The following is a 26,230-nucleotide window of genomic DNA, read 5'->3' on the forward strand; positions in this document are numbered from 1 at the left end:
GCAGATGGGCCTGCAGGGCGTGCCTTTGCCAGAGATATACTGATGTGTTCAGGATCTCCCCAGAGCAGCCACACAAGCTGCATTTGTTCCTCTGGCAGAGCAGCTTGTGTGCTACAAAGCCTAGGCACAACCAGGTTGAGCTCCAGCTGGCAGCCTTTCTGGGGCACTTCATTGCTGCTCTCGACTCATCGATTTTAAGGCCAGCAAGGCCGTTTGTGATCTTGCAGCCTGACCCCCTGCCTAACACAGGCTACTCAGCAATTCAGGTCAATTAGGTAACGTTACATTAACACAACTTCTCTGTGTTTCACTGCTTTTGTTTGGGCCTCTGTACCGCTGTTCCAGAAGCCAGGGCTTTCCCCACTCCTCTTCAATGTGCAGCTCACACTGAGAAGTCCTGGTTTCCAACAGCAGGCGTGGACTGAAATCATTTTGCTGCCATTCTGCTAGTGCACCGTGATCTCCCCTGACACAGGAATCGCTTTGTCATTGCCTTGACATTGTAACTTCATTTCCATGGCCTGACTTTGACGTTAATTTGCCGCTGTCTGCCTGGCCTAGCCTCCTCTCTGCTGACACCTAATTAAATTGCTTTGCCATCCTCCAGCCAGGACAAGCTCAACTCGTGACCTCCCCCTGTGACAATGCTAAGTCTTAGGCTGTTAACACGGAGGGGAATTAGGAGTTACGAGGCATTATTGGGGCCCAGCTTTCAAACCTGAATATTTTAATATCTCAGCTCCCCTTTGCCAGGATGCAAAACGCTTGCGATCAATTACACAGCTGGTATGCTCAGACCACAGCCTATCATGCTGACCAGTACCGTCTTATTGATTCCTTGTGCTCCCCAGGGGATCTGCCTGTATCCATCTATTGCTTCTTGCCTCATACTTAGAGTGTCAGCAATTTGGAGTAGGGATTGTCTTCTCATTCTGTGTTTGTACAGCCCCTAGCACAATGAGGGCCTGGGCCGTGACTGGAACTCCTATGTGCTACTGCATTATTAACGATGAACAATATTAAATCAACCGATGTAACAAGCTAAGAGCCCAGGCTGTGAACTCCCTCCCCTCTCCGGGACAACGTACATGTGTAGCTACTCACCAATGGGAGTAAGGGGTTCACAGTCTGGCCCTACATAGCTGAAATCCACATTTCAGGCTAGCTGGCTTGGGGTGTTGGACTCAAACTCAAGCATTATAAGATTGTGCATAGGAAAGCCTGAGAGAGAGAGTCATCTCTTTGTAAGGTGTTCAGATCCCACAGTGATGGAGGTGGCATTATAATTCTAGATGGGTGGATAGAGGGACTAGACGGGCAGATAAAAACACCAACGGACAAACTAGGTGCGAATGAAGCACCGCAGTAGCAGGGAGCTGATTTGTGTTACTCGAACAGCCCTGGTCCCATTTAGCCATGGCCCAAACCCAGAGGGTGAAGCTGGCTTCCCATTCTCCATCCTCGCTGGACGAGAACAGGGGGAGGTTTTGTGGCGCGCTCTTGGCGCTGAGCAAAGGGCTCCAACTGCCCCCTTTAGCACAGGCTCAATTCACTGCTGAGAGCTGCAAACCTCTTCAACATCCCTGCTCTTGAGATCTGCCTGCCACTGCTATAGCCTCCGGCAACCCTTTCCTCCCACCTCCCGCTAGCTGCTCGGTATCTGCCATGCATGTCACCCTGCATATAAACCCATCACTCTAATAGGCTTTGATGGCGCTACAATGCTCCTGGGACCACGGCTATGGTCTCCCTGCTCTGATCTTGCTGCTCGTGCTATTAATTTACATCTAAGACAGGGCAAGTCTCAAGCGAAAGCATTCCCTAGCTTCCGACTGCAGCATGACCCAGACCAGTACACAAGCCTTCGCCCCTGGCTGCTGCAGATCGCCAGAGAAAACGCCAGTGACAGCCTACAACTCGGGTGCTGTAATATTAATGCAACTGTAATGAGACAGAGGGAGAAGCCAGGAGCAAGGGTACAGACACATAGGCTTGCTGATGTGTCACAGAGAGATTACTAGAGCTGGCAGCTGGAGACAGGTAGGCAGAGCGCGAGGGGAGATGGAAAGATAAATTCAGGGAGCTGATCTGCTGTTTTCCAGGCACCTGAGACGCTTTCCCAGAAGGAGCTGCCTCTTCACGTCTGCATCATGCCTCCCTCTGCTCGAAGCCTATTCTCTAGTGCCTTTCAGCACAGGGTCTGCCGTCGGGTTCAGGCACTGGCCTGAGACTCCAGAGACCTGGGTTCAGTTCTCAGTACTGCCACAGGTGCCCTGTGTGACCTAGGGCAAGCCACTTCCTTTCTCTAGGCTGCAGTTCCCCCTCTGTAACATGGGGGTAATAATCCTGCTTTGTCTGTTTAGACTATAAGCTCTTCAGGGCAGGGACTCTCTCACTACATGTTCATGCAGCACCTAGCACAATGGGGTCCGTTGGGCTCTCTCTATCAAAACAAGTTTTAATAATAATATGGCCCCACAGGCTGAGCGGAACACCGTAATCCAGGGCCTTGCAGGGTTGTTCTGCCCGGTTGAGAAATGGTTGATATGAGTCGGGTATATTCCGGGTGCAGTCTTTTTATTCACAGAAATAGACACACCGTCATGTATCTCTGACCAGCAGTAGGGAGACACAGCACACAGGCTTTTGTTGCGATCCCCAGCAGAGCTGGCTAGAGAACGACAATCCCATTTCATGCCAACTTTCGAGGTTTCAATATTGGTTTTCGTTCTGCATTGGAACGAGACCAAAAGCCTTCAGAACATTTTCACTAATTGCACTGTGCCAAAATGAGCATTTTGATCCCAAAATGTCTAGGTTTTTGATAAGGGTGTCTCTCACTCTCTCTCTCTGATCAGAGGTGACCATAGAGCCCTGGACCACAAAAACCATCACCATGAAAATTTTGTCGAAATTGACACATCTCCACAAAACATTTCAGCTTCATCCAAGCACCATACTGTGATGACATTTAATTTTGTTAAAAATGCTCCAACCAGCTCTCCTCCCAAACCGGACATGCCAGCCCTGGTCCCAAGAAGCTGCTGTCTCTCAGCCTCTGTCACCTTCCTGGGTCACTCTACACCTCTGTCTATTGCTCACTGCTGCTCCTCTACACACAGTGCAGTAGAGCGCCCAGCCCTTCTGTTGGCTACTTGGAAAACCCTCTTTCACCTCACTGGCTTGCCTTTCCAGGTGCCTTTGAGGCATTCACCGCACCCTTTGTCTGCAGCTGGTTTTACTGCAAAAGTTCCAATTGCTGCTCCTCTTAGACACAAAGGGGAAAGGTTAAGTACCCACTCACCTCAAGCTCTGTGATTGGTCTGCATCCAAGACCCCATTACCACCTTTCACCATAACAATAGCAACAGCATCCACGAGCACTTTGCAAATACGGATTCGTTAACCCTCATAACTCCGTTTCACAGATGGGAAACTGAGGCACCGATCTCACTGGGGGATCTTGGGAGAGTGGCAGAGGTGCTGATGGACCCCAGGAAGCCTGACTCCCAGTCTCCTCCTCTGAACACTGGACCCAAGTGACCAGTGCTGGTGCCAGGAGAGCTGGGAGTTACTGAAATAAACCCTTTGTGTAACCCCCAGTGGGATTTGATTCCAGATCTGGGGTGTGGAGAGAGACAGAAAGTGAGGTGAGCAAGTCCAGGGTGTGTGTGGCAGGCAGGGAGGGGGTGCAGACAGTGGGTTCACAGGAGTGCGTCACGGCAAAACCCAGGCTGCACACAGGGAAATGCTCAGAAACTCATTAACTGGCAGCTGTCAGGGAGCACCGTCTGCTTTGTAATCCTCTGCCTGTCAGCAGTTCAGAGAGGGAGGCAGGGATCTCCTTGGAGACCAAGCCAGCCAGCATAAGACTAGGATCAAGGAGGAGGAAGTAGGGTCTGCCATGGCAGGGGAAGCAGGAAAGAAAACTAAGCTGAATCTAGGGAAGCTGGCACATTGACCCATGTCCCTGCCACCAGATCTCAACACCCAGCAGTGCCTGGGCAGAGCTAAGGGCAGAGGGAGTGAGGGCTCTGCTGTCCTTTCATAAAGCTCCCACTCCATAGACACACACACCCCCGCCCCTTACCTTGGTCACCGCCTGTCCAGTCAATAAGCTGTAATCACCAGTCCATAGTCTACAGCAAGATACCAGCCGGTCGCACTGAAGTCACTCATCCCAGCCTCACAGTCTCTGGCTAATCAGTGGGTATCTGCTTACATGTCCCCACCAGATACACCCAGCTTCTCAGGTGTCCTTGCCAAGTGTGTGCTGGGTTCAGAACCACCCTCGTGTGGCCACGGACATTGCACCTGCTGCTGTCTTATCAGCCCCCCCGGCCCTTTCTGCCAGTGCCTGGGACACCTGCCTGGGGAGAGGGGCCGAAGCACCTATCGATCTGGGCATGTTTGCTCTTGAGAAAAGAAGACAGAGCGAGGACCTGAGAACAGTCTTCAAATATGTTATAAAGAGGAGAGTGATTGATTGTTCTCTGTGTCCACTGGAGGTAGGACAGGGAGCAATGGGCTTAATCTGCAGCAAGGAAGATTTAGGTTAGATATTAGGGAAAGCTTTGTAACAGCAAGGGCAGTTACGCTCGGGAACTGGCTTCCAAGGGAGGTTGTGGAATCCCCATCATAAGAGACTTTTAGGAACAGGTTGGACAAACCCTTGTCAAGGATGGTGACTTGGCCCTTCCTCAGCGCAGGGGACTGGACTCGATGACCTCTCAAGGTCCCTTCCAGCCCGGCATTTCTGTGATCCTATGACCTGAACCTGTGTCCCAAACTGGGCCCTGCCTTCACCGTTGGAAGCCATGTAGCTTTTCCCCACTTTGTCTCCCCCCCGTAGCTCCCTCGGCACTGCTGCAGAGGAAACACCAAACATCTCCACAAGCAAGCCAGCACTCTCTGGATTCCCAGACACCTGGCAGCCCAAACTCTGTCCTTGTGAGCCTTGCAGCCAAACCCTGCACACTCCACAGGAAGAGAAGGTTCAAAGAAGCATCAGGGTCCTAAGTCCTCATCCCAGGTGCTGATCACAGTACCCAGCCGAGAACCCACCGTCCCTTCCTCACTGTGGACTGACTTATAAGCCTCTGTGTGACTAAACTGCCACTCGTCACGTCTCGGCACCTCTCCTCGCCTCTATTGAGTGCTGCAATCAGTTACAGCCTCTTCCGAGACCATCAAATTGGTTCCAGTCTCTCCAGTTCACTGCACGGTTCTCAGCGCCATTGCCCAACGATCAGCAGTGTATGAAGGATTTTCAATTCATGAAAGTTTTAGAGATTTTTTACTTTTTGTCCCAATTTGAGACAGGAAAATTTTTTCAAAAATTCTCGAGGGACGAGAAAATCCACAAAGCTCTAAGAATCATCCAGCCTTCCTCCCACCCTGTCTATTTAGGGTCTAAGCTCTTTGGGGCAGGGACTGTCTCCCCCTGGGCGTTTGCACGATGCCTGACACAATGGGCCACAATGGACATTACCCTAATACAAACCATTAATACATCATAATAAAGAGACGTTCAGCTCCGATCACCCATCGCTCCACACCACCACCCCGCAGATCACCTCTTTTAGGACTATGTCAGGACAGAAAAGCAAACAAGCCCTGGGCGCTCCTTGCTCTTGGTACCCTTGCCAATTTCTACATCCCCAGCCACCTGGCTGCTGCATGCTTTCCAGTGCCCTCCCTCCTCCTGTCACCCAGCCCCTCACTGTGCAATTACCCCCTTTGCTGCACATAGAGTAACTACTCAATCAGACGGAGGCAGATCACTCCTCGTTTAACAGCCATTAAATCGGGCCTTAAGAACTCTTCAGTAGAGGCCACTCCCATCCCCAGCTCTCGATGGTAAATTCTGGCCCCTGACGCGCTAAAAGCTTTGAATTTATCTATCTCCCTCTCACTCACTCCCATCCCTGATCCATTACCAAAACATAGTACGTCCTTTTAATAACTAGGGCTGATTAAAAAGCCTGTCTCAGTAAGTGGGGAGAGAGAGAGAGAGAGAGAGAGAGACTGCTCTCTCGAGACCTTCCTTCCATTTTGCGAGGGCCTTACCCATCCGCTGGCTGGATGAATTCCTGGCCAGGCGTGGAGAGTTGCCATGGAAGGCAGTGGAGGTATGTATGTATGCAGCATGGGCCAGCTGCGCACACAAGCTGGGGGGCAACGGGCAGGTATCTGCAGCCCATGTTGAACCCCTACTCACTACCTGTTGTGTGAAGCCATCAGCGTGAAACCAGCCTCCGTCACCCACTGTGACCCCTTGGTCAAGTCTTCCAGCTCAATGAGGGGTCATGGAGGGATTCACCTTTGGGCAGAGGGTCAGCACAAGGCCTGTGCACCAGTTAATAACAGTACATAAGGAATGGTTCAGATTGTGACCTCAGTAACAACCCTATAAATCAGGAGTAACTCCACTGAAATCATAAGGCCTAGTGGGCAGAGCACTGGACTGGGACTCAGAGGAGACTTGGGTTCTACTCCTGGCTCTGTCATGGGCCTGTTGGGTGACCCTAGGCAAATCACTTCCCCACCCTGTGCCTCAGTTTCCCCACGTGTAAAATGGGGATGATGATACTTCTCTCCTTTTGTAAAGTGCTTTGAGACTGACTGATGAAAAGTGCTATATGAGGGCTAGATATAATTATTCGTAAGGAATTACCCCATATAGAATGAAATCTGTTCCAAACCGATGCTATCATTGCCCCTTGTCTTTTATTAATTAGATCACAACACAGATTTCATTCATCAGGGCTGGTGTCAGATCTGACTCCAGCAGCATTGACAGTGAAGCCTCTCCTCCCCACTTCATTCCAATTACAAGAATTAATCACTGCTGAAGGCAGATCTGATGGGAACACTAGATTGGACAGTCAGCCGCGGTGACCCCTGGAATAAGTAACAATAGGCCAAAATGCTATCGAGCTCTTGTTCAGGCAAAACTCCCATTGACAAGAACGGAGGCTTTGTCTAAGTAAGGACTGAGTATTGGCCCAATACGAATATCTTGCATTTCATCTCAAAGTGAATAGGTAAACTATATGAGGAGTCACTTCATCCCCCACTGAAATGCGGCCACTTCTGGGTTGGAGTATGGCAGCTGTTTAACAGCACACAACAGCACTACACCACAGTCTAGAAGGGATGCTGATGCGGAATCTTATATCCAACTGAAAGCGCAGGGTGAAGATAGGCAGACGGGGAGTAGTTACCATAACTGAACTCATCAACACTGACAGAAAACAGGACCTGCTTTCCGGTCAGGTGGGGTCTTCTCACCTCCCCCCATGTGGGGTCTGTGGCCCCAACAGCTTTTGTTACAGGGCCCTAGTGTATAGTCACAGTACATGCTTGACTTGCCTGATATGCCTGCAAAGAAAATGATAGGTAGCCAGGTTGATCCTGATGTTGTCTCCCAGAGTTATGGATTCACTGTATATTTAGAATAACTGATTCACAAGGCAACTCCTTGGCGTTAGTATGGATGGCACATGAACATACCTGTTTAGAAGTTCCACCTTATTCTGCATTAGAGAAATGTCCATGGAAATGAAGCTGCTGTTAACTCTAAACACCCCCCTTCACACACACAAACATACACTAAGGGCCAGATCCCCAGCTCGTGCGAATCAGTGGAGCAACTTTGACGTCAAAGGAGCTACACGAGTTTACACCAGCTGAGGAGCGTGAAAGTTAAGGAGAGTATTAATGATTGTCAGCAAACAAATATGCTGCAGCAAAGCTAAGAAAAAGAGAGAGGTTTGAAGTTGCCTGACCCCAAATCTGATCTACTTTCATCTTTTTCTCTCTGTTTTCAAAGTCTGTGTAATTCTTTGTATAGTTCTTTCCCCACAGTAGAAGCTGAAATGTTCTTTTCTTCTGTAAGCGTGATCCACACTGGCCGCTATTTACAAGACACTGCACAAACAAGTCAGTACATTCTCATGCTTCAGGGTATAGGCAGACCACTAATTGGTTGGGGTCAGGAAGAAACTGTCTCTATGGGAAATGTCCACACCTTCCTCTGAAGCATCCTCTCACTGGCCACTTTTCGAGTCATGATACCAGTCTAGGTGGACCAAGGGTCTGCTCTGGTCAGGCAACTCCTATGTTTCCAGGACACGCAGCTCCAGGACTCATGAGCCACCCAAAAAACAAACATACATGCTCAACCTAGGACCCATGCACAACCCTCCAATAACAAACTCACGTGAGCAACCCTACAATAACAAAGGGAACGTGCAGTCTGAAGAAGAAAGAGAGTTAAGGCCTAGGCAGAACTATGAAAGTTGCATCACAGGTTTCCGAGACCAGCCAGGTGTGGGGCAGGGCACAGGTATCAGATGTGAGCGGGCAGCTGCGGGGTGTGCTTCCCGTGCCACTTCCCATGGCTGGTCCAGTGACAGCTGCTTCCCCTGGGTCCATCCACTTTAATGCCTGCTTGTCCCTGCAGAGCTGCCAAGCAGAGCGGAGCTGCTCACACACAATGTCAGGCCGTGTACCACGCCACACTAACCTTTCATCCGAGCCATGGAGGAGGGGCTCCCTGTGACCGCAGGGCTGGCAGCATGGAGCCAGCCCAGCATGGGCCCGGAGGGGCAGGGAGCATACCTGGCACATGGGTGGGCTCACACAAGGGCCGATTCTCTCATCATGTTACAAGGGAGAGGTTTTGGGTTCAGGGAAAGGCGAACGAGCCTGCAGTGGAAAAGACCCTTCATCGCTTTAAAATAAAAATTAAAAAAGGAGATGAACGTGCCGCTATTTCATTCTAATCTTGACAGCAGGATTTACATCCTTAACGAATAACTCGTTAGTAGCGATTTAGAACCCCAAAGGGAGATGACAGAGAGTTAACAATAAAATTGATGGACAGCGTTACATCGTTTACTCAATATTGTCTTTCTCGTAGCTCCCCCGATCCACCATCCCTTTGGGTTTGAATAGCTTCCCAGCGCTGGCTGGCTCAATTAGACAGCTCAGCCTGCATGGCAAATAAAGCATTTTTCAATCCCACTAACATCCTCCCTCCCCCACCCCCCATCACTGCTTTCTTCCTTCCTACTATCCGATTAGAACGTAACAATGTTACCATGGCCATTTGCAGGAGTTGGTTAGTGGGAGTGGGGTTGGGGACTTGGGGGGAGAGTTAATCTGTCTCAATGAAATCCACAGCTCCAGCCAGGAAATACATTTCTGGGAATTTAAATGGAGTAAACACACACACACACTCTCACATGTGCACAAGGCTGCACAGATACAACCATGCTCACACAAACAGGCCTATGCACTCAAACGCGTGTGCGCAGATGTTTAAGCATGCACATACACACACAAGCATCCATGCCTGTTAACACACACTAGCTCTTTTTATTATTGTGCAAAATACCATTAATCTCGCAGCAAAGAGATCTGCCCTGCAGGGTCTGAGCCAGAGAGATACTGAGAGCATTGCATCGGGGGAGTTGAGGGTGCTCAGTGGATGCTCAGGATCAGGCCCAGAATGATTTTCTTTGCCAGACGAGGATTTGCATTGGGTGGGTATAACAGGAAGACACTGGACTCCATCCTGTGATCCTGAACAATGGCTACCTGTCCATCCCTGCGTGCATTTTGCATTGGCACAGGACATCCCTGCATTTTGGGGACATGACCCCCCCCCAACCTCAACAAATCCCTCTCCCACCCATTTGGCGTTCTGGTCGTCTTGTCAGTTCGGGAGGTTTGCATGGCAGCACAAACTTCTCCCAACACAACAACAGGCTGCAATGGAACCCCCAGGATGTTTCTGTAAGACATCCCCATGGCTTCATGCAATCCAGCACCCAAAGGACGTGGATGTTGTGTCCCAGTGTCAACACATGGCACAGGAGTCTCAAGGTAGGGTCACTTGCTCGGCCCCCCACAAATAGCCATCCAGGCAGCTGTGATCCTTGCTCGTCGGATGTGTATTCACCCCAAACCAAATCAGCATGAGGCTGGAAAAATTCAGCTTCCCAAGCATACATGTTGGTATAATACACCGGCTCAAGGCATTCAGCAATGGCTCTCCCTCTAGTCTCTGCCCCTATCCTCTGTTAGCCTTCTACTCACTCCCAGATGAAAGACTTAGGACAGGATTTTCCAAAGCGACTCGTTATCTTGGTTGGTGCGGGCCCATCCTGAGTCACTTTGAAGCGGTCTGACCTGCAGAGGAGGGGTGTTCAGCTCCTCTGAATATTATGCCCCTTTGAGGCATCTGAGGTTGATTACTGAGGCACCCAAAGTCACCAGTTGCTTTTGCAAATCTTGGCCATATTCCTGCAGCTCAGTAGTAGATGCTTGTGCATTCGGTACCCAGATCCCACCCTCCAGACAATGGTATTGTCTGGACATGCTAGCACAGCTCTACATGCTGGCTGTCCCATCTACCCTGCTGGTTCTCCCGTGTCTGGCCATTTGCTCACATCCTCTAGTGTCAGAGGGTTCTTCTCCCGCAAGAGAGGGGACAGTGTCCTAGCACAGAGAGGAGGGAAAATGTTGGAGAGGGGAGGAAGCTGCTACCTTCCCCGGGGTTAACAGCACCTCCACACCCTGGATGATGCTTCAACAGGTGGATCTCCAGGAAATAGATGGGCTGGAGATCAGGAGGCTGTCTTGGCAAGAGGCCACACTGGGTTTTAGGGAGGGGGCTTCGGAGGAGGGAGTCGGGGGAGAGAGCGACTGTGGAGTGATGCCACTTCTCAAGGCGGCAACATTTGCAACTTCCTTTCAATGCTTGAGGCCGTCGCCTTATCACATATTGTGCCTGCTCTTCCCCACATGCGAGGGGGCCAGGGTGCTGCTGCTCTTGTGGACACCCTTGCTGAATGCAGGGGAAATGGGGCTGCTTTTGTCTCGTTCCTGCTATACGAAGCCAGGGGCATGGTCTCAAGCCCCAACGACCAGCTTTGTGAGCTGGAGCAGGGTCAGGGCCTTGGGAATACCTATCCTGGCAACAGTACCATGAGAACGGGTAGACATTGACTCATTTTTTAAAGGAAATCTGAACTGAAGGGGCCCTGCCCAGTTCTGGGGCTCCGTGGGCCCCCACTAAAGCTCACTCTGGGGCCGGTGTTACTTCCATTGCGGAAGTTTGGGTGAGAGCAGAGGTGAGCTGAGACGAAGCAGAACCCAACAAGTGTTAATGGGGTTAGGAAGGCAGTAAGAAATGAGCCAGAGAAGCAGAAAATTCTCCGGCATCTACGCCTCATTACACTGCTGAAAACTCTTGTGTATGTTAACTGTGGCATATAAGATCTTTGATTCCCCACTAATTACAGCTATCGGGTGAATACTAAGTGGGCTTCTTTGCAGGTCGGACACTTGTGGCACTGGGAGGTCACAGAAGGGAAGCACTGGGTGAGTGTCTGGGACAACCAAAGGGGTGTTCGTTCTAATTAGACATCTATTAATAAAGCCCAAGGAACCTCGTAAGAAGGCCCGTGATGGTTTGAAGCAGCTTTCTAGCCATCACCCTGGGGAATCATGTAACAGCACTTTGCAGCGCTGCTTGCTCAGCACATCCGGAGGCTGCTTGGGAGGGGAAGGGCTGCCCAGGACGTGCTGAGGGCACTGGGCGTATTGGCACAAGGTGAGAAGGAGTGAGCAGGGGCGAGTGCACTGCAGAGCAAGGACCCTGCCTCATCAGTTCATGTTCTTAGTTATTTGTGTTACCAGCGAGCCCCCAGTCGGAGCTCCATAAACACAGAGTTTGAGACAGTCCCCAAAAATAGATTAACCCCATGTTACCGAGGGGGAACTGGCACCAAGACGAGGTGACAGGCCCAAGGTCTCACACAGGGAGTCTGGGGCAAAGCTGCGATTTGAACCCAGATGTCCTGCCTTGAGTGCAGGGGACTGGACAAGACGATCTACTGAGGTCCCTTCCAGTCCTACACGTCTGTGATTCTATGTCTTGAGTCCCAGCCCAGGGCATTCATTGCAAGGACATCTTTCCTCTCCAGGCTACTCCAGCTGAGTACCAGGAGCGAGGCCTGAGAGGGGAGAGCCCTGGCTACATGTCTGCTTAGCATGATGAGGCTGGAAGCCAAGCCCAGGTCAGCTCCTCAGACACACCCATTCCTGGCCCTACTTTACCTTGCCCCCGTGGGCATGCAAGGGGTTGAGACACCACACGGCCCCGTGTGAGACTGAACTCATTCTGAGAACCCCTGCTGCACACATGGTCCTTGCCATTCATTCACGCCATGCGTTTGTCAAGAAACGTTTTCCACATTGTTCGCCTCACTCCATCTCTGCCCACATGGACGTGTTCCATTCTCAGATCCCCCTGCAGCTGGCTCATTCAGTAGAAGGTACTCAGATATTAGGGGATAAAGGCCATAGAGCTCCCTAGATATGTAACCAAGTACAGCAGATCATCTCCCCACGAAGGGAAAGAGTCACATCCATGCCAAAAAGCCCTCCAGCATCATTTGGCTACAGTCATCCCCTCTCTTCCATCCGGGAGAAAACAGAAACCTCCCCCAACTCCTGGCCCCTTATAAGAACTCAAACCAAACCTCATCTCAGTCCTGAAATGCTAAGATCAGAGATAAGGCCAAGCTACAAAACTTGGGTTGGAGTTGTGTCCACATTTCTCCAAAGCTTGGAGATGGTTGGGAATTTTTTGATGAAACTTTTTTTTTGCTGGAAAATGCCAATTTGTCAGAACTGAAACCAGTCACGGAAGCTGCTTGGGTTTGATGTTAGTGTTTCTCAGACTGGGGGTCAAGTCTCTGCTCTGCCTGGGACTCTTTCTCTCTGGTTTTTCACAAAAATACTCTCCGACACAGAATGAAAACAAATGACTAAAGCTCTAAATGTTTTGTGAAAAGGAATTCTTGTTTTCTGGCCAGCCCTAATGTTGTTCAGTCCCTAGGGGGCAGGATCAACCCATTGTGGGAACTGAGACCAGTGCAAACAATGGGAAGGGATTCCAACATCCGTGAATTTGGTGGGCTTCTTGTCCAGGGATTTGGTTCAGTCCATTATAGAAGCACACACCAGCTATGAAGTGTACATCAGGCTCTGAGCCTCTCCACAGTATGTGAATGCCTGGATCTTTAGCTGGGGTGTTTCTTCATTTTTGAAATGTGAAAACACCATGGAACAGGCTGTTTCCCCTCCATTGCCTGGAAGCCAAAGCACGAGAAATCTCACAGGAAAGCATCTCCCCTATGAGATTCTCAGCCCACTCCTCTCTTAGTTTTATATATGGCCCCTTTCATCCTCAAGAACCCCCAAAATGTGTTAAAAATGACATCCAAACAATCACAGCGATCGCTTCCCTCGGTGAAACATAGCCAGGACTTCTGAGTCCGGTCCCCTGCTCTGATCACACTACCTCCCAATGCCCCAAGTCCCCCGCTCCCCTTCCTGAGGGCTTTGAAAAACACACAGATCTGAAGTAAAGCAGCAGGATCAAGTGAAAGTGGCCGGCACTCACGATTATCATCTGGCAGACGTGACCTCTGCACAGTTCGGAATAGGATGAGTAATGCATGTACACCACCCAGCTGCCCACGAAGATGCCCAGCCAGGCAAGGAAAAGATATTTCACTTTGATGCCAGGGAGACGACTCTGGAAAAAACAACAGGAAAATGCCGGCATTACATACAAGGAATATAAAAGTTAACGCTTGAAAAGGGGTGGGCAGTAGGTATACTGTGACTTATTACACTCCAAGTGGTCATTTCACTGTTACCTTGTCCGTCCCCCTAACCCCAGCTGTTGTATTCACCTGTTGCCTTGCTGAGCTTTGAGTGTAAACTCTCTGGGGCAGGGACCGTCCTCTATCATTTTTGTTCTTTGCATTGTAGTCGTGTATGGATGGATGTTTGTACAGCAATGAGCACAATGGGGGCCGTGATCCCGGATCAGGGCCTCTGGGCACTACTACAATGCAAAAAACAAAAAGGAGGCAAGTACAGAGGAGGGGGTTTGGGCCCCACGGGAGGAGCATTGATCTCTTTCCTCTAAGGATCAGGTAAAATAAGCAGGTGGCCCCGGGTGAGTCTCTGCAGGGAGCAGCAGTATTAAGGTTTTGGCGGCGGTCCCCATAGGGGACCTATCAACTTGTTTAGACATAGCACAGTGAGAGCCAGGATCCCCCATAGGCCAACTGGTTCAGATCCGTGGCTGGTGGAACTTGGCCACTGAAGTCAGTGGAGCACTGCTGATTAACACACATTTACCCCAGCTGGGGATCTGGTCCCAGTGGCCTCTGGGCGTGGAGGGAAGGAGCATGAGGAAAGAGCAGGAGTCACTCCCCATCCCCGCTCCTGCAGTCGTCCTGAGTTTAAAGCACACTGGGCGGAGCAGATAGACGCATTTATAACTGGGCTGTTTTTCACTCCCAGAATTACTGACAGGTACAAAGCAAATCACACCAGAGAGTCACACACAGTAAGTTCTGCACCTGCAGAGTCCTTCCTAGGGGAAGAAACAATTACCCCCCTCTCAATCCCATTGTGTATGTCTACACTGCACCGTAAACCCAGGCTCAGCCTCAGGGTTGAGACCAACCCCGCCCTTCTGTCCACACACAAATCAGGCTGACTCGAGTCAGCTACTCAGGACCCTGGTCCTAGTACCCACCTGGCAAGTGTAGCCATGCCCTGAGACTTGAGTCCAAGCTCTATCATTCTGCAGTGCAGATGCAGCTCAAGCCGCAGATCCAAGTCAGAAGGTCTGCATAGGGCAGCATGGACCCATTAGCCCAGGTGAGAGACCGCGGGTCCAGCAACTGTAAACCCAGGTTTACAATGCAGGGTGGATGCTCAAGCATGGGCTTGGAAACACTGCGTCCAGATTTACAATGCAGTGTAGACACTGCCCTGCTACACAAAAGCCCAGCTGGAGGGAGTGTCAAAAGCCTCAGGCTGAGATCAGAGAAGTCTAGCTGATTTCTGCCCAAATCTGGTCATTTTTTTCCACAGATTATAGCCCCAATTAAACTGAAATGGGGCTTTTGTCAGCCCCTACGGAGCGGAATTGCCGTCGAAAAAGCTTATTACATGTGGAGGCAAGAGGAGAAGGTCACCGAACAGACTGTAGACATTCATTGACTATCAGGGGAAATATCCTAATGGCAGACATATGTGATTTGTGTGTGTGTGTGGCCATGGGCATATGTATTCACGTGTGTATCTGGGTACATACCTATTGGGGGAGTGAGTGTCTGTGTATGAGAGTGTGAGTGTGTCTGTGTTGGAAGAGATTGTGTCTGTGTATATGGCCCTGTGCGTGCGTAAGGGACAGACTGCGACCCAAATCCTCACTGGGAGTTAGACAGCTAAACACTGTTGAGGATCTGGACCTGGGAGATCTGAACGCTGTGTCTGCGTGTGTTGGGGGAGACATGCTCACGTGATTACATTTCCACATGGAACAGTTTGACCATCAGCAGAAACTTCAAACTTTCTGTTCTCGGTAACCCTTTCTAACCTTTATTTTGATTTATCTGTACACCCCAATCTCTCATGTATCTGTACACCCCAATCTCTCATGAAACTATGGCTGCGAGTAGGTCATTTGCAAATTAAATAAAAGGAAGATTATGTTGTGAGGATCTGAGAAGTTGGCCAGACTCTTCAGTACGATGGAGATGGGTAACCACATGTCCTGGAACCTGTGAGGCAAAACCACATGCAAGCTGACTCCTAGGTTTGGGGTGATGTCACTGTGCCCCAAGGTGATTCGGCTGTGACATTGCAATGCAAGAAACATCAGCCCTTTCCAAAGCAAATATTTTCTGTTATGTGAGAAACGAGGGGCAGAGCTCTACTCTAGGTCTACAGAGCCCTTTCCCTTGCAACGGGCTGCCTTTGAGTCCCTAACATCATGCTGCTGTTTTGATTCAATGCCAGCTCAGAGGGGGGGAAATCGCCCCCTGGGATCATGTCCAGCACCTGGGGTTCCCTTTGAGCTCTCATCTCCCCTGTACAGAGCCACTCCAGTGCTGCCTTGCTTGCAAGAGCTCACAGTGCAAGCGCCTCTCTCATGGCACATGTTGGGCTCAGTTGATGATACCAGTGTAGCACCATTGACTGGGTTGGTTTGCAACAGCAGAGGCTCTGACCCTCCTATGAAACTGTTCCAAGGGCCTGTTCAGAAAACTCCAATTCCTAGATACAATATAATCCAAGGGCAGGGATTCCAGGCACCCATAAACTCTCTAACACTGCCATTGTCCCCTTGGTAAGGGGCACTGGGATAAAATGGTTCTGGGCTGACATATACAACTGGAGGCATCGCCTGTTGCTCCTTCAGAACACCTCGTGTACATGGAACAAAACCACCAAGCACTGCCAGGTTCTGTCCTCTGGTGTCCGTGCCTTGTCGTGGTGGGACAGCTTGCACGCTCTAACGATCCCCAGAGTCTGTGTCGCCAGTGGCTTTTTGCTCCTGGCAGGTTCAACCATGCCGAATTGGTCTGTGGAGGAGGGGTCAGACAAAACAGACATCCTGGCCTTCCAGGTTGGGGGTTAGGCACAGGGCTAGCAATCCTGTCCCATAAAAAACAAAATATGTTATGGAAACAGCAGTGGAGAAGTCGACCATTACTGTGTGTGATGGCCTGCAGGTGTCAACGACCCGTAGGACTGCCAGCAGTGAAAGCAGAGAGGAAGCCACTGGCATGAAGACTGAAGTGCTCACCACCAAGACAAAAACCAAACTTGGTTTTTGGAACACACAGACATCTCAGCAGAGATGAGACGCTTCAGCTTACACATCCTGGGTGGCAGCGAGAGCAGATGGACGGGATCAGGAAGATTAACAACAGCCTTGCGCCATGTACTTCGGATGGAAACTGATTCCATCACCAGAATAGCAATAAGATGGTCGTCTGAAGGCAAGCAAAAATGAGGCTTCCTGAAAATAACATGGCGATGAGCTGTGGTAGCCGAGCTGAAAAACCTGGGGCACACCTGGGAACCATTGGAAGACAGGAGTGGAGGAGCTTCATCGCTGCCCTAAATGCCAGAGACGTAATGGGAACATGATGATGATGATGACTGTCAGGTTCTTACCTGTGGGTTTTCATTCTGGAGAGTCCACAGGAACAATGAATAATGAATGGTCTGTCAAAGGCATCAACAATATTCCATGCAAACGATGCTGAGGTTCAGAGACTGATTTGTTCCTGGCATTAAGATGGTAATTTCTCTCTCTCTGCCCCGGGGCCAGCAAGCGCAATGTCCTCGCTATCCGATATCATTTGGCTTCCCTACAATGAGGATCTTTGCCTGATTTTTGTTATGGGATCCAGGAGTCCTGGTGGATCTCCAGTGCCTCTTAAGCAGTTAAGTAGATGTAGCAGCAAACCACTTCATTTCATCTGCATGTGATGAGGAGGTTACAACCTTTCCTGGGGCAGGGGAGGGACCTTGCCCCAGTGAGCCAGTCCTTGGTTGGTTCTAGACTGGATTCCTGCATTGCAAACTTCAACTAGTGCAGAATAGCAGCTGCAAACTTAGGACCTGAGCCAATGACCATGGAAGTCTTTCCATAGGCTTCAATGGACTTTGGATGAGTCCCTTACTTGGCAGAGCTCTTCACAGGAGACTCTGTTTCTAGATGCAATTCCTGGCATTGGTTTTGACCTATAAAGCACTTTATGGTGTGGATCATGGCTACCACAGAAACACCCTCTCTCCTCGTGTTCTGTCTCAACAGCTGTGATCAGTCAAGTCACTCAAACTGAGAGTTCCCATTTTTAGGACCAGATCCAAAGGCCATTGAAGTCAATAGGTATCTTTCTATTGATTTCAGTGGGCTTTGGATCAAACACCCGGGGCTGGAAGTAGGGTCTCTTCACTTAGAGGTCACCAGCTGTGGACTCACGCCCCATACTGGTCTGAGAAGCCAAATTTATTGACTGTCAATGTGTGTTTCAATGCCTCCCTATTTCTGCTGGCTTTTCCTGGAGGGGATGAGCCGGGGGGCCTGAGGGGCCTGCATGGTTTTAGCAAGTGGTGCAGAAATATCAGTGAGAACTTCCACTGACTCTGGCGGTCACTTTGTTAATTGTTCACTTCGTTATTTCATTAGCTTGTTTCCAGCTGACCCTTCTAGAGTTCGGCAACCACGTTTTATCAACCAATCAATGTTGCTCTTATTGGTTTATCTGTGCCCACTCAGTGATGTTGTATTTGGGTCTCCAGCAAAGATTATAAACACACTGATCCAATTCATCAGAGAGTCACATCGGGGTGAATCTGACCCACAGTTTCCAGTGAAATAACTCACCAAAATCGGCAATTGTTTCCATTCATGTAAGGCCAGATCTGAATGGACCCAATGGATTTACACCAGTCCATACCAGCTGAAGATTTGGCCCATTATGGTTTCCAAAGCCACTTAGGGATTCTAAATATTGGGCCTATAGCACCTCCTTGATCTAGCTGCATGAACACCTTATGGTGTTCTGACCTGCTGTCAAAAAACAAGAGCAACAAACACTCCCGTTCTTCCATTTCAACTTGATGGGCTTTCGTTAGCTACATTATTTCAGTTCAATCTGAATAACTGTTTCTGAACTAATTTGCAGATAAGTGTGAAAGCGTCTAGGTTTGAGCAGACATCTTGACACACTGTGTGCTAATTGCAAGTATTGTAGCAAGGTGTGAATCAGCTCACAAAGCCCTAGGTTAGCCTGCCTTATTTCACCATCAAAAAAATTCACCTCAAATTAATGTCTGTAAAAAGGGGGACTCTAATTACTGGAAGCAGTTGTCATATACAAGAGATTTGTGGCTATTCCTATTTGACTATGTTGCATTTAACATCTAAAATCAGCTGTACTCAATAAAGGCACACACATCATCAGCAAATGGGGCTCTCTCGTGGCAGTTTAATACTACCACCTAGGCTGCTTCTGTTGGATCTAGAGGGGGCCTGATATGGGGCTATAGCCCTGTCAAGTGAGACTGGGTGTTTAGTCTTGAAGTCAGGTCAGTGAGCAAGGTACTCCTATTCTTTTCTATTCCAGTTCTTGGTATCTGAATGTAATGATGCCCTGCTTGGGTCACCTACAGCACTGAATCCAGGACATCTCAAGCTACAAACATGACTTGGGTCTGCAAGCTTGACATCAGTAACAGAGTCATACTCCTTTTACATGATTCAGCCTCTCGAGGGGGACAAAAACACACTGGGCCAATGCATTTCATGAGCAGGAGGCTTCAATAGGAATTTTGCTCAATTAAGGGCAGCACGCTTAGGCCCAAACATTTGTAAAGCCACATGCTATTTGAGTCCTTTGGAATGCCTGAACATTTATACTGTCCAAGTTAGTCTGGTTATTTGTCTGACTGTAGGTGTCAGTGTCTTTGGATTATCTCTGATGGTCACAAAGCTTCACCACGTGTCTTCACCATTGATAGCTTAGAAGGAACAAGGCAAATATATATATATATATATATATATATATATATATATATTAAGAAAAAAGGGAGGAAATGAAAAGGAAGAGTCAGGGAGGACAGGGGGAACGCTGAAGAGAGTGGAGTTTGCCTGACAGAAATTAAGGGTTCAATACTCCACTCCTTGTGCTCTTCAAACTCCTACTCACATCCTTTACTGGAAAAACTAATGGACCCCATGGGTGTTAAAACAGGAACGGGCGCTAAATTATCCATAAAAAGGGTGGTCTCATGGGATCTAGTGAGACATAAAGGGTCGACAAGAGTGCATAGGAAAAGGCAGCCCTCTTTCTGCAAAGTGGCTCTACTGCATTGGCCCAAGCAGCAAGGCTAGAAACTCCTGTGTGGCCAAGAAGAGAAAGCCAGTTCAGCAGGTAGAAGCTAGCTCCAGCAATATGGACAACCCCAAGTGCTCACAAATCATGAGTCAGCCGCCACCCACCACAAAAAAATCAAGAGATTTAAAAAAAATAATATTTGCCTTCTGGTGTTTAAGCCTTGATTCTGATGTATTCACATGATTCCAGCAGCTGGGACTTTAAGAAAAAAATACCAAATATCCTGAGACTCGCAATAAAATTGCCAGAGTTTGCCACACAATTACAGGGTCAACATTCCCACTGAGGTGCTTGGGAGCCTCACCTGCACAAGAACTACAGGACAGGTCCCTAAAATGTTAGTGTTCTTTACTTTAAACCTGGTCTCCATCTGTGGAGCAAGCCAGCCAATCATTCCAGAAGATGACACCAGTGGTTTTTCTCCTTTGATGAATTTTATCTAAATACCAATTGCCTTTGGCCCATTTGGACATTTTTTTTTTTTTTTTCAAAAACCCAGCTCCTTAGCTAAGCCTGTCAAAGAGGTTTGCTGGGCAAGCTGCCATGGCTGGGATCCAGCCTCCAGTGAGTCAGCAATGGATGGGCCTGGGCAGCAACATTTTGGATCTAGATTCTGAACACCCCAAACCCTGCAGGTGTTTGGATCTGGCAGTTCAGATGAGGCCCTGGTTTAATGTCAGCACATCATACACATAGGTTCATAAATTAGTGCAAGCCAGTTATAGGAGAATACTACATGTTATATTGGGGCAAGTGATTGGATAGATAGATAATAACTGAAGAGATGAGAGGCTGCACTCATGTTATCCTTTCTCCATTTTCAAGCAAAGTTACATATCCTAACAGCTCAGCCATCAGCCCAATGATGGTCCATTCAGCTATGTGCTCTCCCAAGGAGGGTATTGGAAATGCCATTTCTTAAGACATGTAAAACTTGCCTAGACAACGTATTCCAAAGTACACAGTAGGGATGGACTAGATAATCAAATGGACCTTTTTCCATCTTAAGCTGCTGTGAGTGACATAGTCCAACCTTCATCCACTGAGTTAGTTTTTTCCAAGCCATTGAATAACTGACCATGTGTAAGCATCACTCTTGCCCTGAAGGATGCAAAGTGCTGGTGCGTTCCTATAGTGGTGTTCCACATGCAATGAAGGGGAATTAGACCCCTGACCTTCCTAGCATGGTCCTAGAAGACAGACATCTCTACTGCAACTCCCAGTGCCGTGGTCTCCTGCTCCTTTTATTTCACTTTTTTGCCTTCCCAGTGAATTGCAAGAGGAAATCGTCCTCCAAATGGTGCATGTCACAGCTGAGACAATTGGTATTAGAGTTTCCAAAGTCACGGCTACTTCTGCTCTCAGTTAAACCAGTGGAATCCAGAATAAATCCACTGAGCTAAAAATCTCGGCGTTACTCTGGATTTACCCGAGCCGTTTGTACAGCATCTAGCACAATGCGACTGGCCCCTCTCTCTAAATAATAACAGGACCCATTTGTCTTGATTTATTTAGAGCTGGATCTTCACTTTGAATAAATCAGCATAACTCCGCTGAAGTCAGTGGAATTCTGTCAGTTCACACCAGCTGAGGATCTGGCCCTTCAGGTTTAATTTTTTCTGGTTTTATGAGTAACTCCACCAAGCTAAAAACCCTGAATGACTCTAGGTTCATACCGTGTAAATGAGAACAGAATTTGGCCCCAGTAGGGATCTGTTTGTTTATTTGTATGTATTTAGTTTTCGGCAAAATATGGGCCGCTTTCCGGGAAATCAGAGGGAATCTGTATCAGTGTTTAAAAGGTAGCTTTCCTTGACTAATTATTATTTCTATTGTGGGTAACCCCTAAAGGCAGGGATCAGGGCCCCCTACCAACTAACACAAAGACACGTCCCTGCCCCAGAGAGCTCACAGTCAAGGAGCTAAGCAGTGTGCCGCAGGTGAATGAACAAACAAAAGGGAAGGACAAGAGAACTGCAGACAAGTGTGTTCCAATTCCATCTGAAACCCTGAGAATGTGTGACAGATCTTCAGCTCCCACTGGCTCCCTCCGCAGAGTTTTCATCCCCGCGAGGACGGATACATTCTGGGTATTTTTAATGTATATTTCACCAAAACCTATTCTCAGTCTCGGGCGGGGTTTTACTGTTAAACCGGACCCTCTCATTAAGATAAACTGCATCTCATTAGCAGCTAGCGTCTGCTCTTGCTTTGGCCAGCGTACAGTGGGCAGGCTGAATAACAAGCTGTCAGCTGGCCAGCAGGAGTCTTTAGTGCCTCCTGTTTGAAGTGCTACAGATACTTGGCTGGAGTTAGCTTCAAAGGCGAAACTGACAGAGTCCTCAAAGGCTGCTCTGTCTCCTTTCTTCTGCAGCAGCTCTCCATGACCTGCCAGCCATTCTCATGCTTACCTAGCTGCCACTCTGATGATGCTCTTTCAGGATAGATGTGGGACTAGGGCAAAAATGTGCAACATCCATTCTCTTCTCTGCTGGGCTTTACTTGTGGATTGACTGTTATTTCACTACAGAGAGCACCAGTGCATTTCAGACCCCCGCATCCTTCCAGAGTAATGTCGGTTTCATCAACCACATCGTTTTGGCTCTTTTCAAAACAATTTGCCCCATGGCCTGTATATTTGTACTGGTTTCAGAGTAGCAGCCGTGTTAGTCTGTATTCACAAAAAGAAAAGGAGGACTTGTGGCACCTTAGAGACTAACCAATTTATTTGAGCATAAGCTTTCGTGAGCTACAGCTCACTTCATCGGATGCATTCAGTGGGAAAAAAATATTTGTACTGTTTCTTTAAATCTGTTGCAGGAATCTAGATAAGATTGGCCTTGGGTTCTCAGCAAAAGCTTTCCATTGAAGCCTGGAGACACAGAGAGTAGCTTTAAGGATAATGCTGGTTTTTCCCTTATTCTGATGGAGTTCAGTGTTGGAGGAAAAAGGCTCTTTCTGTGATTCTTTACCACTGCCAAGCCTTGCTAACAGAGAGAGAAACTCAGGGCTTGTCAATAAGATTTCCCACAACTCTCACATTAAAGGCATAAACTGTATAACAGGCAAATTAAAAAAAAAAAAGCAAAATACAGCTTCTCAAACTATACTGGTTCAGGACTATTATCAGTGCACACCAGGCTCTCACCGACAGCGGTTCTCTACCCAATGAATATCAAGTTCCTTTCTGTCGGCATCACATTTCTGATTTTGCAGATCAAAATCAAACGTGCACACATCAGCTGCCAAATGCACTGATTTCACACAGACACCTAGAGGCAGATTCTCCGCTGCCTTGCACCTTACGGCAGCATGTGCACCTGGGCAAAGGGAGCATGAAATGCCAAATCATTTACTCCCCACTTTGCCCATCCTGGGCCAGATCCTCAGCTGCTGCAAATCAGCACAGCTGCGGTTTACATTTACAGGGCTTGATAGACAGAAGGCTGTGTAGATAGATAGATAGAAGGGGGATATTTGGGGATAGAGCCGAGGACCTAGCCCACTTTGCCCAAGTATAATGGATGACACATGGTGCAGGGCCCAGAGAATCAAGCCATTATGGCTTCAGTGAGACCTCTTGTGCGAAGAAGTCGAGCTGGATTTGGCCTTTAAACAGTTCGGCTGGTCTCTTGACGTTGCCTTGCAGGGTTAACACAGTGAGTACTGGAAAAATAACTACGGCACTAATCCTAACGCAAGTGCAAAAGGCTGCTAAGTATTACCAGAGCTGCACAGTTGGCATAAGAGGAGCAAGGTGCAGTCAAGAGATGCCAAAATGGATGGCTAACAGGCTCGACTGTGTCTGCTCCGCAGCGGTGGTGGCTCGCTATTTGACATTCCATTTTCCATGCCAGGGACTGATTTCAAGTCCTGCGTGTAAAGCCCACACTGCTCCTCATGTACAGCATCACCCCAATGCCTATTTCAGTGCCATGATTTAGCATTATAAGGAAAGCAGAGAGCTTGGGGAGCTCAGAGGCCCTTCACCTCTGAGATCAGGACTAAACGGAGCCAGCAGAATGCTTTCAGCTCAGCTCCTTCCTGGGCAGCAATCCCCATCTCATTGTGACTGTCCCACATGCTTTGGCACAGGGCCGAGCTAGCATTGCAGATTAGATCTATGCTGCCAGGACTGTGATCATTCCAGTCAGAGAGGGGTTGAGAGGGCAGAATGGAATACATCATTCTGCAGCAACAGATCTGCCATACGGGAGAACTTTGCTCTTTAACTGCTCCCTCAACTTTCTGGGGTTTGCTGGATTTCTCTCTCTTTCCCCCCCCCCCTTGCCATTCCTCTCACTTTCTCTGCCATTCTTTCCATTTCTCCCGCAGTGCTGGCCCTAATGGATAATAGGAAATCTCCTCGCCACATATAGCCCATTTTCCATCTAATCAAACATGTAAGAGCAGCTGAGATTGTTCCTTCAGCTCTAATGGCCACCTGAAAAGACAAGCATCATTGCTGGCTTCAATGTGACTTTTGCTGGTAGGACATTCATGGATGAGGAACTTCTGCTCTCCAGAGTCAGATCTCCTCCCCCTCCAAAAAAAAATCAGTGAGTCCCAAATCCTGCTCATTTTCCTTGAAATTCCCTGGGAGTTTTGCCTTGAGTAAAAGCCTCAGGTTCTACTGCTAGGTTCTATTCCCTGCCACTCCAAAGACCTCTTGGGAGATAATCGTTCCTAGTCCTTCTCTATAAACCAGACTTTCAATCCAGTTAGGTCGGCATGCCAAAGAAAAAAATAATTGTTCTAGACTGGTACATTGCTGCATTGGCTTATTCCGTTATTTATGTAAGGACTGATTGATTAACTGGCTCTTTCATTCTATGTAGATGCAATGTGGATTCTTTCCAACATGAGGCTCACAGTTAAACTTCATGTTATGCAATTGGTGTGCCATGCTGGTCCATATTTACCCCATGTAGAATAATCCAGGATCACTTTTCAAAAACAAGCCAGAGCGTGGGGGGGGGGGGGGGGAAGCATTAGTGGTTAAAATATCTCACTGCAAACCAGTGGATTAAGGGCTTGATCCAATGCCCCTTGGAGTCAGTGGAAAGACTCCTGCAGATTTCAATGAGCTTTGGATCAAGTCCTAAATACAGTGGTGCTGAAAGCTGAATATCCATCTATTTGCTTTTTTCATTACATGCACACCTGAGATTTCATTCATAGCAGGGTCAGAAACAGATTTCCAAGTGCAGCATCCATACCGACCCTCTCCAGTAACTACAGAGAACCAGGCACTCTGATCAAATTAAAATAAACAAAATAAATAAAAAATCCTCAGGGGAAATGGAAAAAGAAGCCACCACAGTGACTCACAGCTCCCAGGGCTGGAGGGTTTTCGAGTGTTTGGTGTAGGAAACCAGCATTCTGCAGGAGAAGAACATGAGTTGGGTACCAGGGAATGGTTTCATCAGACTCTTCCCATCCATCCATCTGTCCTATGCGCACAAAGCTAAACAGCCACAATTTTCATCTCTCCCTGTGTGTCCAGCACACTGACCTACAAGGTCCAGTACAAGGGAAAAGCAAAGGTGCAGTGAAATTAACCATTTGTAAGTTTCCCCCTCAGGCAAATCCCCTTGGGAGTGATGGGGGGGGGGGTTAAATCCACCCCTGCCCTTTTTTTAAACATAAAAAATAAAAATTCCCTTCTCCAAATGGCACTAGGTTGTTCAGGATCAATCTGAAGGACCGGACATGGGCTTAACTTTGTAGGTATTTATGTATGTCTAACTTGGGATCAAAGGCAGCCCCCCCCCCCCCACACACACACACACTCCCCCGACCTCCAGCCTCCGAAGACGCAGGATGTCCCGGTCCCCCCCCCCCCCCCCCCCCGCCAGGGCAGCTGCGTCGCCAGCCTCCCCCGCCTCCATCCTCACCTGCAAGCCCGTGGAAAGCGGGCAGAAAAGCACCAGATGCACCAGCCTCCGGAGCCTCCTCATGCTGCGGGCTCCCCCGCCGCCCCAGCCGGGGCTGGCCGATCCGCAGGGAAAATCACGGCGCGCTCCCCGCCCTGCTCTTCAGCGCCGGGCTGGGGGGCGGGGGGGGGGGTCCAGCTGCAGCCCGTGGGGGGGGGGGGGTGCAAGGGGAGGAAGCCCCCCCCCGGCCCCTCCCCGGGCGCGCGCCGCTCAGCCCCCGCCGCCAAGCCTCGGGCGAGGCGGGGTCCGCGGCTCTCCGCCCCCCCCGGGGGCGGGCGGGCTAGCGAGCCCGGCGGCTCGGCGGCTGCATCGGGCGCGGGCAGCGGTGGGCGAGGGCGGCCGCTCCCCCCGCGGCTGGCGCATCCCCCGGCCCGGGAGCTGGGCTGCGCGGGATCAAGCCCAGCTCGCTCCGGCCCCGCGCGCCCCCAAGCCCGGCCGGGGCCCGGGGACCCCGCAGGCGCCGGCCCCGGGCCGCTGCATGGGGACCCCGGC

General features: G+C 49.3%; 1 protein-coding gene across 1 annotated transcript in view; it reads right to left on the reverse strand.

Annotated features, from left to right (window-relative positions):
• Positions 1–25,884, reverse strand: part of DIPK1B (divergent protein kinase domain 1B) — a 37,539-nt gene extending 11,655 nt beyond the window's left edge. Inside the window, exons 1-2 of the mRNA XM_048823236.2 lie at positions 25,700–25,884; positions 13,484–13,618 (exon numbers count right to left, since the gene is read on the reverse strand). Coding sequence (XP_048679193.1) covers positions 13,484–13,618; positions 25,700–25,762 — 198 coding nt within the window. The 5' untranslated portion in view covers positions 25,763–25,884. The remainder of the gene's footprint in view (positions 1–13,483; positions 13,619–25,699) is intronic.
• Between the last annotated feature and the right edge of the window lie 346 nt (positions 25,885–26,230).

The sequence above is a fragment of the Caretta caretta genome, chromosome 16 (genome assembly GCF_965140235.1).
Source record: "Caretta caretta isolate rCarCar2 chromosome 16, rCarCar1.hap1, whole genome shotgun sequence".
Classification (NCBI taxonomy): Eukaryota; Metazoa; Chordata; order Testudines; family Cheloniidae; genus Caretta; species Caretta caretta.